At 36.5% G+C, this 17,413-nt stretch overlaps 1 protein-coding gene across 2 annotated transcripts; it reads right to left on the bottom strand.

Annotated features, from left to right (window-relative positions):
- Positions 1-1,134: 1,134 nt before the first annotated feature.
- On the bottom strand, positions 1,135-17,065 carry gps1 (G protein pathway suppressor 1). 2 transcript variants are annotated; one of them, XM_032586944.1, is made up of 15 exons: positions 17,017-17,056; positions 16,884-16,941; positions 15,242-15,334; positions 13,259-13,440; positions 9,242-9,403; positions 8,279-8,414; positions 7,373-7,450; positions 7,037-7,097; positions 6,274-6,359; positions 5,176-5,270; positions 4,869-4,974; positions 3,644-3,724; positions 1,943-2,080; positions 1,733-1,867; positions 1,135-1,460 (listed from the first exon to the last, which is right to left on the bottom strand). In XM_032586944.1, exons 2-15 carry the CDS (start codon positions 16,914-16,916, stop codon positions 1,386-1,388), a joined length of 1,461 nt encoding a protein of 486 aa, XP_032442835.1. In that variant the 5' UTR covers positions 16,917-16,941; positions 17,017-17,056; the 3' UTR covers positions 1,135-1,385. The 2 variants fall into 2 exon arrangements, with proteins under 2 accessions (XP_032442835.1, XP_032442834.1); XM_032586943.1 differs by having other exon boundaries at positions 16,884-17,065.
- Between the last annotated feature and the right edge of the window lie 348 nt (positions 17,066-17,413).

The raw sequence follows: 17,413 nt of genomic DNA, 5'->3' as shown, positions 1-17,413 counted from the left end.
TGGTTCTCGATGAGGGAGGGATAAACATAACTTGCAGTATAATTTTTCAAAATATGCCAAGTTACTTGAGTCTTCAGTTAACAAATAAAGACTCAAACAGTATTTTAAGTGACTTTCAGTCTGGGTCTAGAGCACAGGTGTCAAACTCCAGTCCTCAAAGGCCGCTGTCCTGCAGTTTTTAGATGTGCCACAGATACAAAACACTGGAATGAAATGGCTTAATTACCTCCTCCGTGTGTAGATCAGTTCTCCAGAGCCTTAATGACCTAATTATTCTATTCAGGTGTGGTGCAGCAGAGACATATCTAAAAGTTGCAGGACACCAGCCCTTGAGGACTGGAGTTTGACACCCCTGGTCTAGAGCCTTAAATTTTTGTAAAGCTGTAGCAGAGATTAGATCAGTGACGCTGAACCAAACTCATATCTAAGCATTTAGAATCTTAGTTTGACTTCTACGGGTCTCAACAGATTTGAGAAAAAACACTTTTGTTATTCATTGCTACTTACTAGTCATTTTTTTGTGTGCAGCTTGCACACAAAAAAATTTTAACCACATTTTACTGTAACTTTGCTGAACCCCCCCCAAAATTGCTCGTAAAAAATGTCCCTGTTCATTGTCCCCCAGAATTATGACATAGGATTTCCTCCCTTGCATGTATACAAACATTAGCCATGAACGCCAGGTTTCTTTGGATCAAATTGTACAAATCTCTCTTTCAACCAATTTCTTGTGAAAGAAAAACTGCTAGTCTTCTCATTGGCAAACATTTCTGACGCCTACACTGCCAGACAAGACATGGCTAAAAAAAAATTTAACTTTAGGGCTTAAAACAATGTAAATCTTTATTTCTAATATCCAAAATAACTCATCTATATATATCTTTTCATCCATCTATATAGATGCAGCACATCTAGCCTGATCAGGATATGCTCATCCTGGTCAGCTTACTCTGGTTCCCTTCTATAGATAAAGATATATCTACATATATCTATATAGATATATCTATATCTAATTAAAGCTATGTATAGATTTAATCATGTGTAATGTATCACTTTATAGCACAAACAGCTTAAATAATACAAATTATGAGAGGCTGTAAATTCCAGACGATACAGAAATACAGACAATACAAATTCTTTGAACAAGGTTTATTTTAAAACATTGTTTCTGATGATGTGGTTTAACATCAAGCGTTTCCAGAGGAATTTCATTCAGTAATAATATACAGATGATGTCTTCAGGTTTAATTTCAACAGTGATCACAATAAGTTTCCATGCCACATCATTTTAAGCTTCTATATTAGGAGAACACAACTTGTGAATGAATTCTACTTGTGTGTTTTGTTAGGAAGAGCTGGGATGGTTGTACATAACCAGAGACTATTCACATGTTGGTGCTCATCCTGGTCTGGCTGTTGGCTGGTGTCAGCTCACCCTGGTTCCCTTCTCTGGGTGGAGACTGAAAAGGGGAAAAATACTTAAACCAAAGTCTGGCTTTTGGTGTCAGTTTTATATATATTTACAATAATTTACTTTAAAACTTTAGTCATGAGGGAAAAAAATCATCCAATTTGGAACAGACTGGAAGAAATGAAGCACTGTAAATACAGTCAGGGTACACAGTGTATGAATAAACTAAATGTTTATTACAAATGTTTTTTTTAGCAATTTACGTAGAGCTTGAGCTTTATAGGTAGGTGCAAAAATCTGATTTATAGTTTATGTTTTTACCTTGACATGGATCTGGTTACGAAGCACAGCAGCACGAAGGATCATCGCTTTTGCCCGTCTCTGGAACTCTTTTCCCATGTGGAGAGATTTTTCAAACGTGGTGCTCCTCTGATCCACATCCCTCGCATATAGAATCTGTCAACACCAGCAGATTTTCAGAATTGAACCAAAAATCACAAAATCATAAGTTTTGACTCTGCAAATGTTCACCTTGCTATGGGAGTCAATACGTGCGTTGACAAGGCCCTCCAGTATCAACTGAGTAAGTTCATCTTCCAAAGCTGCTACTGTGGTGTTGAAAGCCTGCGCCATCTTTGTCATGTCAGCCGATACATAGGGACTGAAATACTGAACACACAAAAAAAATATTTACATCTACATATAAAGTGCAGTGAAAAACAGTTGAATTCCAATAAATTTCTTGTTTTAAAATTTATTTCAAAACAAGAAATAAATTCTTGTTTTGAATTTAAATGTCTGAAAAAACACTTAAGTTTTTTCAGACTTAAATGTTTTAGAAAACTTTTGATATCAGATAACAGAGCAAATACAAAACTGGAGTTTTCAAATGATTTTATTGAGGAGAAAATACTACCCAAGACAATCTGACCTTAAGAGATAAAATTGACCAATAAACCTAACTGGTTGGCAATGAGCCTTTTCACTGCAGTCTCTGCTGAGAAAGAAGAGTTTCTCTGAGTCTTCTCAGAAGAGAAACTCTTCTTTAAAGAATTATTTTCATTCTGCCTTACTGGAAGGTTTTTCGGCATAAAGATATAGTTCAGATCATAACAAAGCAATGCAAGCGGATGTCCAGATTCAGCCATAATCTAAGTGTGTTTGAGGTTAAGGATGTCAGTGAGCAGAATTCATATCTACATCAATTACGGCAACTTGCCCAAGTCCTGGAGTTGGTAAAACAGCCCCAGATCATCACACTGAGGGTATGACGTTTCTTTGCTGAAATGCTGTTACTTTTAGAATAGAACAGAATATACTTTATTTATCAAGGGGAAATTGCTTATTAGTTGACAAGTTACACCTCCATCTAGGGTGTTAAGTATTAATAATATAAATAACTTTACTTGGGTATAATGAGTCTCTGGCTAAAGCGGCTCCTGTATCCAGCCAGCACAACATGAAGTGGATGAGACTCGTTATCCAAGAACCTTAACCTTAACAGGATCCTTCTCTCTGACTTCGCTGTCAGAGAGTCCAGCTCCATTCCAACAACATCGCTGGACTTGCGGACCAGTTTGTTCAGACTGTTGGTGTCCTCCACCCTCAGCCTGCTGCCCCAGCACACCACAGCATACAGGATGGCACTGGCAACCACAGACTCATAGAACATCATAGTAAAGTGCTGAAGGATCTCAGCTGCCTCAGAAAGCAGAGGGGACTTTGGCCCTTCCTGTCTGCAGCGTCAGTGTTCTGACCCAGTCCAGCTTATTGTCAATGTGGAGTCCCCGATATTTATGATTCTTCACAATGTCCACGCTGATGCCCTGGATGATAACAGGGGTCACTGGAATCCTGGTCCTCCTCCTCAGATTCACCAGTTCTTGGTTTTTGTCACATTGAGCGGTTTGGCCAACACCATGTGACAAAGTATTTTTGTGTGTTTTTTTTACACCAAATATAACAAACATTACCCAAAAAAAGTTCAGCTTATGTTGCGTCAGTCCACAGAGTATTTTCACCAAATTCTTAGGATTCTTCAAAATCGTTTTTGGCGAACTGAGAAGTGGTGTGACACTTTTGGAAGGCTTACCCTTCCCCCACTTTTTTCTCTGGTTGAGGATGTTGGCTCTCCACAAGACCGACTGATAGATGTCAATGACTTAAACACAACAAATAAGATATTTACACTAAAAAACTCAACTATGACAATGCACATAATGTATGTCTCACCTGGATTAGGGCTCTGTTTCTGATCTGACTGTACAAGGTTTTGATGTGAGGAGCCAAGTACATGTCCAACAGCAGGTTATCCTGAAAGAAATGCCAACATTGTTGCTGTAGTAATTTGAATACACATTTGTAATGGATTTATAGACTCTTGCAAACTCACACAACCCCATGTGGAAATGTAACTGAGGTAGAGCAAACCTCCAACAAACAGTCATGATGGTAAAGGCAGTGAAGCTCAATGAGTTACATGAGCCATTTGGTGAGGTATTTTTGCCTCATCAACCAACATTAAGGCACAGAAGAGAGGCAAAAGATTTTAAAGGAGTCATTCATCAGGTCCATAAAGTTATTTACGAGGAATCCCAGAAAAATTGACATTAAAGCCCAAGAATCTCATGAAAGCTAAATTACATTGGCGAGAAAATAATTTATGTTTCATACGAGCTTGTAAAGGAACTTTGAGGGGGATCATTCTTTTTGTTAAAGAATGTAAGAATAAATGTCAGCGGTTCAGCTGCACTAATCTGTCCCACTCAGACATCCTGAGCCCAAAGGTCCTCCAGATGAGGGCCGTTTACTTTGGAACAAATTGTGACCACAATTGGTCAGTTGCTACAAACCTACTGGATTGATTGATCGACTCATGCCAATTGACCATTAACAACATACAAATGTGTGTTTTTAATGGTCAATTGACATGCTGCACCATATTCAGACCATATTCAGACAATATGCAATATGATACTTAGGGCAATTATTTTAAATATGAATTTGTTCAAAAACCACACCATACTTGGGTCTGACTCCTCTCAGTCCAAGACTTATGAAACTCTCTGAACCTCTTGAGTGAGGTTTGTTTCACAATCATCTCTAATTGTGTAACTTTTTCTAACATTTTGTCTTTTCTCTTAACTTTTCCCGGTTACATGTATGAAGACAGAACTGGGTAAAATGACAGTTTCTTCAGACAGTTTGTAGGTTAACTGTCTTGTCAAGGGTGTCATTGACTGCTGATATTCCAGTCGTTGAACAGATAGTCTTCCTAGTCACTGACATTTCTGGATAAAAATGATTTGGTCTTGGTTGATATTCAGATTTTCCTGGAAACTGAGTTTTTAGTTTTCTTTCAGTTTAAACTGTTATCATGCATCTCTAGTTAGAAGCAAGTTTTGCAAAACTCTCAAACAGTTCAGTTATAGTATAAAACATTGCTGTATGTTCTTACCTTTATTTCATCCAGTAGTTTGAGACAGGATGCGTACTTGGACTCATAGAACTTGAAAATGATATCACGGATCTGAGGTTCTAATTCAAGAAATAGCTTGAAGGAGCTGGTGACAAAAATAACACTTATTTTCATCAAATTTACATGTACATACAGTACAGACCAAAACTTTGGACACAACTGTGTGTCCAAACTTTTGGTCTGTACTCAGTTCAGACCAAAAGTTTGGACACACTTTCTCATTGAATTCAATGAGAAAGTGTGTCCAAACTGTACATTTAGATAACATCCATCAACAACACCTTACCTGCTAGAGATCACATTACGTTGGAGCTCCTGTCTATCAAAACTGGCCAAAGCACACAATCCCCCATATACAGCTACATTACTGGGAGACAAGAGCTGAAATACAATCCAGACAAACATTTTATTGAACATATGCTTTTAATCAGCTTAAACTAAGTAATCAATATGTCTAGTTTAGTCTTCATCTTACTTAATCCTTTTTGAAAACTGTTGAACACATTATACAACTAGTGTAACATCTACACTCGGACAATTTTCATTCTCACACTCTTTAAAAATTATCTGCAAGCAGGAAGAATATCAATGAATCAAAGCAACTGTGGGGTTTTATTTGGTAGAAGACGCTGTTAAGACAACATTTGTTGTGACTCAGCAGAATATAAACTGAACTGAAAAAAGGCTTGTCTTGTTAATTGCTTAATCATTAGTGTAAATACTAATGGACATTTTGTAACAATATGCAATAGCATCATCCCATTTTTGAGTCATGAAATACATGAAACTTCATTTTCATGTATTTACATAGATGATAAAGTTAGCTGGAAACCTCACATTAAACATGTCTGTAATTGAACTTGGATGTTTTGAATGGCTCTTCAAAAAATTCACGGCAAAGGAGGTGATTGTGGAAGGAAGACCTGTTCATGCCTGTCTGCATAAACAGGGACTGTGTGGAGACGGTACCCAGAGTTAAGTTCATGTACCATTTTATATGCATGGTCAGCAACAGCTGAGAATGGAATGTAAAGCAGCTGCCAAAATAACACCGGTCAACCCTTGGTAAATAATATGGATGAGTTCAATGTTTGGACTGCCACCCTGAGGGCGCAATTCTACAACAGTTATTTATATATTTGCAGAGGTTTGGTTAAATGATACAAGCAAATGGTTTCAATTGACATTGTATTCTATAATTGTGCTTCTCAAACCTATTTGTGAAATTTAACACAAATACATATGTTTCTCTTTCAACCAGTCAGACATACAGTACTTCATCATTTTGAATTAAACCACATTTCTGTTTGTTTCTAAGCAATGAACCTTGTAAAATATGTAGGTTTTCAGCACAGCACTTCCAGAATTGAAAAAGGCACCTCACCTCTGGACAGTCGCAGTGGTCAAACGAAGCCTGCAGAAAGCACTTAGCAGCTGGTTTGTATTTTCTGGAGGCCAATTCAGCAAGTCCTTAAAATAAAACATAATGCAATGACAAAAATCAGAAGATCTGGAACTCTGCTTCCAATAGGCAAATGTAACAGAAAATTGACCCTGACGACCTCAGTCACCTACAATAAACTCCACTATGAGTAAGTATGTATTGTCTGTAAGCAGGAAATGTTATTATGTGATGTTAGTATATAATTTCTCACAGCAGGAGATCTACTGGAGTTATTTAGGAGTCAGGGGTCACAATGTCTCATATCTGCTTTCAGATAATAAAACTAAGAAAACCTGAAGGAGTATAAAAGTGACAAAAAGGCCTATTCTATTTATTCTGGGTATAAAGTTATGATAGCTCAGAAATTAGTAGAAACCTTTGAAGGAAAATGAATTTGCAAAGTTACCTAATCTTTCACATTTATACTACTAATGTTAAGTGTTCTGTAGTAAATGATTTTAATTCAAATTTCTGTAGAGAAATTAAACTTTATCTGACTAAAAGAAGAAATTCTAAACATTTTTACTATTGTAAAACCCCACTAGAGACATTTTTTATATTTTAGAAGATAAACATTGGATTTTTGTAGCTAAAAACAACATTTATTATGTACAATCATGTACATATGCAGTATATGTACATGATTGGCAACAATAAATTCTAAAGTTTAGATCGTTAATAATTAAATAAAATAGTGTAATACCTGCTGAACACTTTAGTTTGGTTAGGACTGTCTGATTCTGGCTGTCTCGCTCCCCTCTTTGCTACAAAAAAGAAAACAAATTAATAAATAAGGAAACTTGACAATGGTAGAAGCTTTCAAAGAAAATTGATAAAATGCAGGAATTTTTTTTTTTCTTTTACAAAATGTATCTTCTGTCAAAGAAACAGATACAGGGTAATACATTTAGCTCACAAAATTTTAGCATTTGTGTCACTTTAAAAAAAAAAGAAAAGAAAGAAAAACACATCCCATGAGCAGAAACACAGTGAACACAAGTCTAAAGAGAAACATGTAATTGCTGTGAGCTGAGTGTACCTCTGCAATTTCTGGTGTGGATTCTGCCTTGTTCACATAGCTCAGCACATGCGACCAGTTTTGGAGGTAAACACTCACCTAGCAAAAACAAAAGAGAGGACTTTGCTTTGTGATAATGTGTTATAAGCTGGTAATGCTAAAATTATGTCCACATAAAGATTGTTTCTAAAACCTCTATGACTAAGATAAAAACGGAAAGCAACCAACAAAATGGCAGCTTCTAACTGAGATGGGAGACAGACAAACGTTTCCAAATAAAAAATAGTTTATTCATACAAAAATGATCTAACTTTGTGGAATGTGGAAGTTGTCTGCAAGGGTAAGGATGTGTAAACAACAAGCACTGTTGCCTGCTCCAACCAGGTCAAATGAGGAAACAAACTGGCTGGAAGGAGAACTTTTAACACCAGCCTCTGTGTATCACCATCCTGAGTGTAGAACACTCAGGATGATGAGCCTCAAAGCTGTTGGCATGTAGACGGGCAGGGAGATGTCAGACCCCCTATGTGTTAGAAATATGAGCATAATGTGTCACCATTTCACCTTCAGTTGTTTATCAGAGATGCTGTTTAACCAGTCTTTCATATTGCTGGTGGTGCTCTATAAAAAAGATGATTTAAAATAAATTACTTTTAGTCTGGTGGGCGGACAAGTAAAACCTGATGGCCAGCTGAATCTGGTAATTGAAAAAAAAAAAATAAAAAAAATAAATAAAAAGCAGAAATGTAAATAAAGTGAGATATAGTGAAGAAGTTGGATTTTCTTCCTGGTTTTGTTTGAATTTTTTTTCAAATTCATTGTTTTTGCTCTGTGTTCTTGGTATTTCAAAACTTAAAATTGCATTATTTTGACATTGTCTACAATGGTTTTGCAGCAGCAGTGAGTTGTAATCCCATTCTGTTATACCTTTATGACATTCAGACACATGTTAATAACATGCTTAGCGCTGGTGCAGTAATCTCTGGCACGGGAGTAGCATTTCAGAGCATTGCTGAGGTCACCACAGTCCAGGTAGTGGTCCCCCAAATCATCATGGCCTCTTCTGAAGTGGGAAAAGGAAAAAAAATGTGAGAACTAATCATCAAGGATTAGTAATGGAAAATATGAGACTGAAGTAACTGACAGATAAACTGAACTTTAATTTTGAATATACATGTAAATAAAATAAAAAAGCCACACTCCAGACTTTTGTTCAGACCTCTCAACTCAACACTGAGAAAGCCAGACATGGCTGGGGAAGAACAGGCCAAACAGACTAAAGATATTTGAGCTATGTGTGTGGCAGTATTAAGCAAAGTCTAAAAATATTAACATAAAAATTATTTCTTGATTTTTTATTTTTAATAAATTTGCAAGAATCTTAAACTTTTCTCCACGTTGTCATATTAGGGTAATACAGTTTAGAATAAGACTGGAACATAAAATGTGAGCTTTCCAGATACAGTGTCCGTTCTTTCTATGAGGGGCTATTCCTATTCATTTTTCTGATGTAATGCTAGACTGTTGTAGTTATTTCTATATTCATGTATGAGTCAAATACTGACTGTGGTTTCTGTTAAGCAGCCAACAAAAGGTAAGTTTGTTGTAAAACTTGTTGACATGAATGCCACCCTCCTCTCCCCAAATAGTTTGAGTACTTGCTGATCAAAATCTTGAGTTATTTTTCATAACTGTAAAACAATTCAACAAGCTTCATAGCACTGCAAACCATTTACTTAGTACCTACATTTATGATATGTTTCAGTCAGTGAAAGCTGAAGATGTCTTGTAACTTTCAGATACAAGACAGATGTTTACTTGATCATGAGGTTTTTTTATAACAGTGCTCATGTTAATTAAATACAGGTTGGTTATAATAGCAATAATCACCTGATGCTCTCTTTGATTGAGTTGCCTTTATAGTTCTTCAGATCTGTATCCAGCTTCTCTAGTTTGAGCAGAGCCTTTTTCCTAGTGGATTCTGCCCAGGCTGAGTCCAGTGGAGGTAGAACTCCTCCATCAGGAACAGTGTCAGGCACGCCCTGAACATCCCTAAAATCACAAGAAGAGAAGAATTGTTATCTTTATTTACTGAGTTCTTAGTAATGTTTGAGCTTATCAGATTCTTCCTTCTTGCTTTTACTGTACCTTGGGATCAGTGCATTTATCATTTGGTTAAACTGTATAGGATCTGTTATTGTCAGCTACCCCGAGAAGTTCCCTTCACTTTGCCAAGCTAAGCTGGAAGTCCCTCTATGAGAGACGTTACTTTCCACTCCTTTACTATGCTCATTAGGTCTGACCCTTCATGTCCATTCAAACTGGCTACAGTGCACCATCTGCCATTATGTACTGTTGGGTCTCCAGCCATGCAGGGCTGAACTAAACACATCGAACAGAGACTAATAGAAATCCTCAGAGTTGCACTGCCTTAAATCCTCTTTTCAGTTTCTAGGAGGAAGAGGAGGTGTTTCAGGGTGATTATGTGACATCATGTTTCTAACAACAACTAAAAGGAAGTTGTCCTCTTTTCCATCTCATAACCTGCAAGGGAGATAAAGTGGTGACAAAGTAGAGACAAAGAGGGGAGACAAGAATGTGAAAACTTATCTTTCCTGGCAAAAAAAACGGATGTATTGCATCTTCGAATTAACTGTAGATCCAAAGTAAATATACAGTCTACTGTCGGGGTATCTGGTAACTGTATTCCTGCAGAGGTATAAGCTTTGACCCTGACTTATTTTAAATTCTGCAGAAAGAATCTTTGAAATTTAGATTCCCCAAAAGAGACACTGTCTCCAAGTCTACCAACAAACTAGCACTACCTCCACTGTCAGAAGTTCTGGACGCTAAGCTAAGGCCCCAAGCTAAGGACGCTTTACTGTGAGGATCATGTTCTTAGATGCATCTACTGCATTTAATATAATTTGGCCTGATATGTCAGAAACACCAGAAGACACGGATGGAGGCTTCAACAATCACCTGGATCTATGACTGCCTCACAAACAGACCACAGTTTGTGAGATTGAAGAACTGTGTGTCTAATCAGGTGGAACACCACAGGGCACTGTACTCTCACCATTCCTTTTCACTCTCTACACTTCAAACTTCCAGCACAAGTCTGAGCATAATGTTTGCAGAGATGCATGTTTAGAGTGCCGTGCAATGAAAATGATTTATCTTTATGAACAAAGAATTTTGTATGCTGTGTGTGTTTACATCTCAACACGCTGTCCAGTGATTGGTTCTATGTCTGTGCTGATAAAGTTTATGTATGTGTTCCTCAGTTGGCTGGTGCATTAGTCTGTTCAGGTGTCACACTCATCTTGTAGTCCAGCAGCATACTGGTTTTTTAACAGCGCCACAATGTTTCAAACTGCACCATATCAAATGCCTTTTCTACTTACAGTCAAAGCTTTTCCTTAAAGCCCAAGCAACCAAAACAAGTATTCTTTATGATAATTGTAAATTCCTGAGATAGATATATACTCACAAGCATAGCATCTGATTGTAGCTATGGTAACAATAAATAAAACTATGAAGATTGTTATTTGCACTTTTACAAAGTAGACTTGTCAGCTAAGAAAATCTTTGAAATGTTTTCAATTCATCCCTGATGAAAACATTAAATCAAATTTAACAGCAATGTCATTCTGAGTAAACAAATTAGGGCTGTAACGATTCCTATAATGATTAGAGTACCTTGATGCTTAAAATTCCTCAAGGAAAATTATCTGGATCAAAACTTCATTAAATTATGTTTTACCATTTAGTGCACTGTGTTCCAGCAGGGAGATTATTTGTGTTGCGCAACGCGCTCACTTCCTAAGAGTTGTTGATGAAAGCTGAGTCAACTCTTGGCATATCGCCCAATTTTTAAGTTCGGTCTGGGGTACTGGGATTAATTTCATTGATAGATGACGATGATGTCGGGCTTTTACCATTTTTTGAGGGATCAATAAGCATCCTTAAAATGATTGGCATGATGAACAAAATATGACAGAATCTGATTTAGGGGCCCCTCTTGCACATCAGCATCACTAACAGCATTTCAACATAGATTTAGTGAAATCTGGGAGAGGGGTCTAGTTTAATTGACCAACCTTAAAAGCAGTCAATTATAATTGTAATTTACTAAGGTGTATTTGTGAAAAGAGCTCACATATTGTAGTTATGGCAACAAAACAATCTAACTATAAAAATTGTTCTTTGAACTTTTACAAAGTAAACTTGCCAGCTTCTTAAAATCTTAAATTTAAATGTTAAATAATTTAAAGTCTTTTAAGATATCTGTACTGAAACCATTAAATCAAATTTAACAGCATTGATATTCTCCTCGTTCATTTATGCTAAATGTGATCAGCATTACATTCTGTTTTTAGATCCACTAACTGATAACTTAATTTGGAATTAACAGAAGTGCAAATGATTGACATTTATTTTAATTTGTATTTTTTGTTGTCGATTTTTAAGACTATAATTGTAAGTGTAAGTATTGTTGGCAATGTCTTCCAGTAACATAATTTCCCCGTAATATTTTTATTAGAGGTGTGCCGATCAATCAGTCACCGATCATAATCGGTCGATTTCCGTAAAGAAGTATGTGATCGGTGATCGCCGATCACATACTGCTTGTTGTTGATCACCAAAACCAATCACTTGTATCGCCCTTCGCAGCCTGTGTGTGCAGCTCATCTCCTCTTTCCTTCACACTGCGCAAGCACGCAGCAACAAATCCTAAGCAAGGTGGTGAGGAACTTCAACGCTCTGAGAGTGAATGGGAAAGTTTGCGTGTTGCAATGGAAAATTACCTCAGAGGTGAAGCACGTCAAAATGCATCAACACAACGAATCTAATATGACATTTAAAAAACAAGCACTTGACAGAGCATGACTATATCGAGGCTCACTGCAGGAAAAAAAGACATCTGGAGCAGTCAGAAAGCAGGTAAAGCAGCGCACAACATTCACTCGTATTAGCATTACGGTCAGATAGCTAAGCAAATAACCCGAAAAATAATTTAAGTCTTTGAGCTAGATGACTAGCAGTGTAAGATACTGGATTCTAAATCACGAAGCACCATTTCTGCTCGGCAATGGACTCTCACACCGAACCTTTGCTTAAAGCTGCAGCACGCAACTTAAACATTTTTTTTAAAAGATTTTGCATGTGGATTAAAACTTTCTAACTGTCTCCATTAGGTGAATTTATTGCCAGATAATTTTTCCGTTTTGCCAGATCACATAGTGGCATTTATACCTAAAGCGAAACAAACTAATCTAAACTAACCTAATCTAATCCAGGTGATCGGCAGTGATCGGTGATTGGCCCTCATTGGTGATCGGAATCGGCAGCAAAAAATCTGATTGGAGCATCCCTAATTTTTACATTACATTTTAAGCTGGTGGACCGTCCCGGCACACCAACCACCGGCTTAGCAGGTTTTCTGGGGGAAACCTCGAGTCCGGTAGATTCAGTTCAATTAGGGACCAAAATTACAGCATTTGTTACATTTTCAGGTGGTGTGGTTCACTGTCACACTGCACTTTATGAACTGAGCCAAACCCCTTGAAAAACCTGTTCCCCCACTAACTTGCGGTGGTGCTGCAACAACAACTGCTGAAGAAAATGACATGCAAACCTCAGAAGATGGCATAACTGCAACTTCCTTCTTCACAAAATGTAAACAAAAATGGAGTGGCATCAAGATTTTGGGGGGATTTCTCTTTTGTCTTACGTCTCTTCCTCAACCTGACACTACTACAAGCCATTTGATATTTAAACTAATTTAGATTACTGCCAGTTGGTTAAATACATGCTTGGTCAGATTCAGAGTTTTGGTTTCAGTTCATATCCAACAAGAAAAGAAAAAATATTGAAATGCAAATGTAATTTTAGCGTCTGTACCTTGTGGCTTCTGTTAGCTTGCGGTGGATCTCTTCGTATGTGTCTACATTGAAAGTTCTCTGGACGAACGTGAGGGCCATCTTCAGTGCCTCCACTCGAAGCTGAGGACAATGCTCAGCAATGAACTGAAGCCTTTCAATCCGCATTAAGCCGCTGTAGCTAGTAGCATATTGTTCCAGGTCCTACAGAAATCCACAAACAAGAGATCTTATCCAAACAGATCCAATCAAAAGTTGTCATTTTTAAAAATTGGGAAATGAGGAAAGTTTTGTTTACATACGCAAGAAAACATTAATAAAACTTGACCGAATTCTCAAAAGTGTACTCCTCAATTTCTGATTTTTGATGACACTGAACCACTAGAAAGTTATAATATTAATCTTAAAAGTTTATCTTTAAAATATATTGTTAATTTTGTCAGCAGTGACAGGTGTGAAAGATTTCTGGATCAAGGATGCAATTGAATTATGTCAAAATGACTGAGTGCTTTCCACATTCTTGAAAGGAAAAAAAAAACCCAGCAACTTCTGGTGACAAGGAACCTGGATGCTTTGTAAAATTTACAGTCTATTCTCTACCCAGTTTAACAAACCTCAGCAGTATCACAAATCTGTGATTTGAAAAAGTTGTGCAAATTATTTATTTATTTATTTAGTCTATGAAAGCTACTGAAGATTGCACTGAGGATATTGTAAAGAATTAGATTTTTTTTCTCCAAACATATACAATGTGTTGATAATGATTTTTATATATCTTTATTTTCTTTTTAATTGCTTATTCTTAGCAGATTGTAAGATGTAATACAAAAAAGATTTTGAGAAATTGATCTGTTTTGTTGATACCAATTTGAAATGTTGCTAAAGTCACTGAGTTGGCAACATTGGGATAGTGTTGGGCTATTTGAGGAAAATCTAATATCCTGATATATTTTTGCTATATCACGATACACAATATATTAAGACATTTTTAAATTAGCTTCAATGTTATTTTAAACTGCAGACCCCTTGCAGCATGATGTCACCCACACAAGTTTCCAACCCCATTTCCCTGCTGGACTTAAATGTAAGCTCAGTATATGAAATAAAAAGGGATGCAGTATTTTGCTATGAATTGCCTACACTATGACTTGATAACAAGGTCAGAAAAAAGTTTTAATTAAGAAAAGAAAAATAGAGAGGGAGAGGAAAGTTACTTGCTTGACTTTGACAAAACTTAACATATAGATGTGCTGTGGAATAAGGTGTGTTCTAATTCAGCTTAAAAATAAAAAAGCGACCTACACACAAACTGACAGATCATCAGTAGAGGTGTTTAAAGGTGTTTAAATTAGCTAATCAACCACCGTTGTGTTAGCTTGGCTAATAGCAGCGGTAGCTAATCTACCACAGCAATCACTTAATAATAATTGCAAAATACACATCAAGCCTAAACACATAAAACTGTAACAAACTGAATGTTCTGTTCTATGTGGGAGTAATGTTTGAGTATCTTTGGTGCTGAATCCTGATACATAAAGTGGTGTTGGTATCAGTTGCTATGGCAACGAGTCTGCGCGTAGTGTAAAGCCGACACAGAGAGCGAGAAAAAAATAATTTTTTGTGATATAGATTGGTACCAACTGATTTGAATTTTTTTTTATTGTGATAGGCTGTTTTGTCCATATTGCCCAACCCCACCTGAAAGCAAAAAGTTATATCACAAATACTTGTAGAAGTCTGCAAGCAAAGATGTTTGATTTGATCTATCTGTGGACAAGGAAGGGATAGGAACATCAGAATTCAATCTAATCTAATTCTTCTGGCGATACAGGTGTGTGCAAGTTTCACATGGACATAGTATTTAAAACATAAATTCTAACAAGTCTCAGTAATCTCAATCTTCCTTGTCTCTGTAATCAGTGAGCTATGAAATGATTGAAGTGTCTTTCTACTTTGTAACGAAAGCTTCCCAAAAAGGGAGTGTATAGAAAAAATAGATGAATACCAGTGTTGGGTTTTCTACGATGTAGCTGATATCTGGAGCATTCTGCGGGTCATCTTGAGGATCTGCATCAATCTGCATGGGCTCAACTGAGCCCTGGAAAACAAAACCACATACAGAGGATTTAAATTCAAGCAAGAAATAAACTCTAAATAACAACACTAACATTTTTAAAATGTACACATGTGGACAAAATTGTTGGTACCGCTCTGTAAATGAATGGAAAGCCTATAATAGTTACTGAAATGACTTGAAACTGACAAAACTTTACTGAAAATTAAAGTTTTGAAAATCAGGTTTTCATTAAACCAATGAAAATCAGACATTGCTTTTAACTTGTAGTTCAACAAAATCATTTTCAAAAACAAACTAATAAATAGCAGGGTTTCCCCAGCATTCTTCAGCTGTGACTGTTCATCTGCCTCATAGAATGCTGCTCTTTCCTTAGATGTCCTGCCATGTTACTGGAGTTATAATATTTCAGTGTTTTGATTCTCAGCTGTTATAGTCCAGGTGAGCTTTTTGGAAGTTGGGGAGAGAGGATGCTTCTTATGATTCTGCAACATTGCTGTGGGATTAAAATGGCCAAATTATTTTGACCACCCCTCTACAGAATGTGAAATGTTATTTTAAAAATAGCCCAGCATTGCCTCCTTGCAGATGTACATAAGGAGAGCACAGCTGTGAAGAGTCCATATTGAGATCCAAAAAACCAACATAGGAAGAAAAAAGTCAGAGGAGTATCTGCTAGAAAGTTGCATTTCCACTGTAAGAAACCTTTTCATTGGAGGTTTTTTTATTTAATATCTAATATATATAAGTTACCTTGAAAAAATACGATTTTCTTTCTTTGCTCTGAATTTGTTATTTTGTAATCATGTTATTTATTTGTATTTTTTTTATTTTGTCTTTAAAATTAAAAAAAATATCACAATTGCACACAACTATTTTTTGGCTGTCTGAATACATTATCTTGTATATATTAAAATAGGATTATGATCAGTTCCTCAATACTTCAGAAACCTTTCTACCAAATACTATTTTACTCTTTAGTAATTTCTTGAGTAAAACCCCCTCGAAGTAGTGACACTGTTACGTACGCACATTTTTGGGCTATTCTGCATAATTTTGAGAAGACTCCAGTTCTGTGGTGAACAGTCTAAGAACTTAACTTAAGATTTTTAGCTAAAGTGAATTAACAAGGTAGTAAATGTATTCAGAAAGAAGCTAAGCTCAGCCTCCACAACAAACGGGAAACCACTCGGTTTTTAATATTCTAAAACCCCTTTTCTAATTATCGGAGTCTCGCAGCGAACAGTTTTGTAAACAGTTTTTTTTATTTCTGTACTTGTAGCTGAAAACGGGTTATGTCCTTTTTTTTTCATGCTAATTGTTAACAAAAGATTCAGTTTTTCTATGTCGGCTGCCATTTTTAATGTCACCTGCTCAACGTGTTGTCACCCAAGCACCAAAAAATTGTATCGATAACTTCTTTCATTTGCCGTAATAATAACTGATTTTATTAAACAGAAACTTTCAGTAAAGCTTTATGTTGAGTGGTACAAAGTACGAAGTATGATGCAGTACATCTGAGCATTACCAAATACAACCACTTTGAGTATCGTAATTTCTAACGTTGACTTACCTGAAAGTTAAACACTTGCACAGGCAAAGGCATCTTCCGATGTTCGTCTGTGTTCTTACTTTATTGTTGGGATAGATAAGAAAAATGAAAGAATGCAAAAGATGAGATGTGCAGGCCTCAGCAACAAACGAACCTTTTTCGTCTTCTTCTACTACTTCCTCCTTCTACACATCTTCTTCTTTGGTCTGTTAAGACTCATGGTATCTATCATGTTTTACTACCGCCTCCTATTGGTTTCTCTGTTCACTACACTAAAACGTTGCGCTACAGACCCACGAATAATCCTTTTCCAGTTTTCTTTCGAATCATTAATACATCTTCTACTAACTCTCGTACAGAGACTATTTATAATAGCCAGTTATGGCTATAAGTTGTTCATTATAGGTTGCTGTAACCATGGCTGGACTATTGGACCACAAAACACCCCTGGTACTTTTGACCATGGTGGCCCACCGTGATTATTTATACGAAATTATGAGGGCACAAGATATACCAGAGGATAAATGTGCATATTGTGTTGTTTCAAAAAT

Source organism: Xiphophorus hellerii, chromosome 16 (genome assembly GCF_003331165.1).
Source record: "Xiphophorus hellerii strain 12219 chromosome 16, Xiphophorus_hellerii-4.1, whole genome shotgun sequence".
NCBI lineage: Eukaryota > Metazoa > Chordata > Actinopteri > Cyprinodontiformes > Poeciliidae > Xiphophorus > Xiphophorus hellerii.
This window is presented reverse-complemented; position numbering and strand designations above follow the sequence as displayed.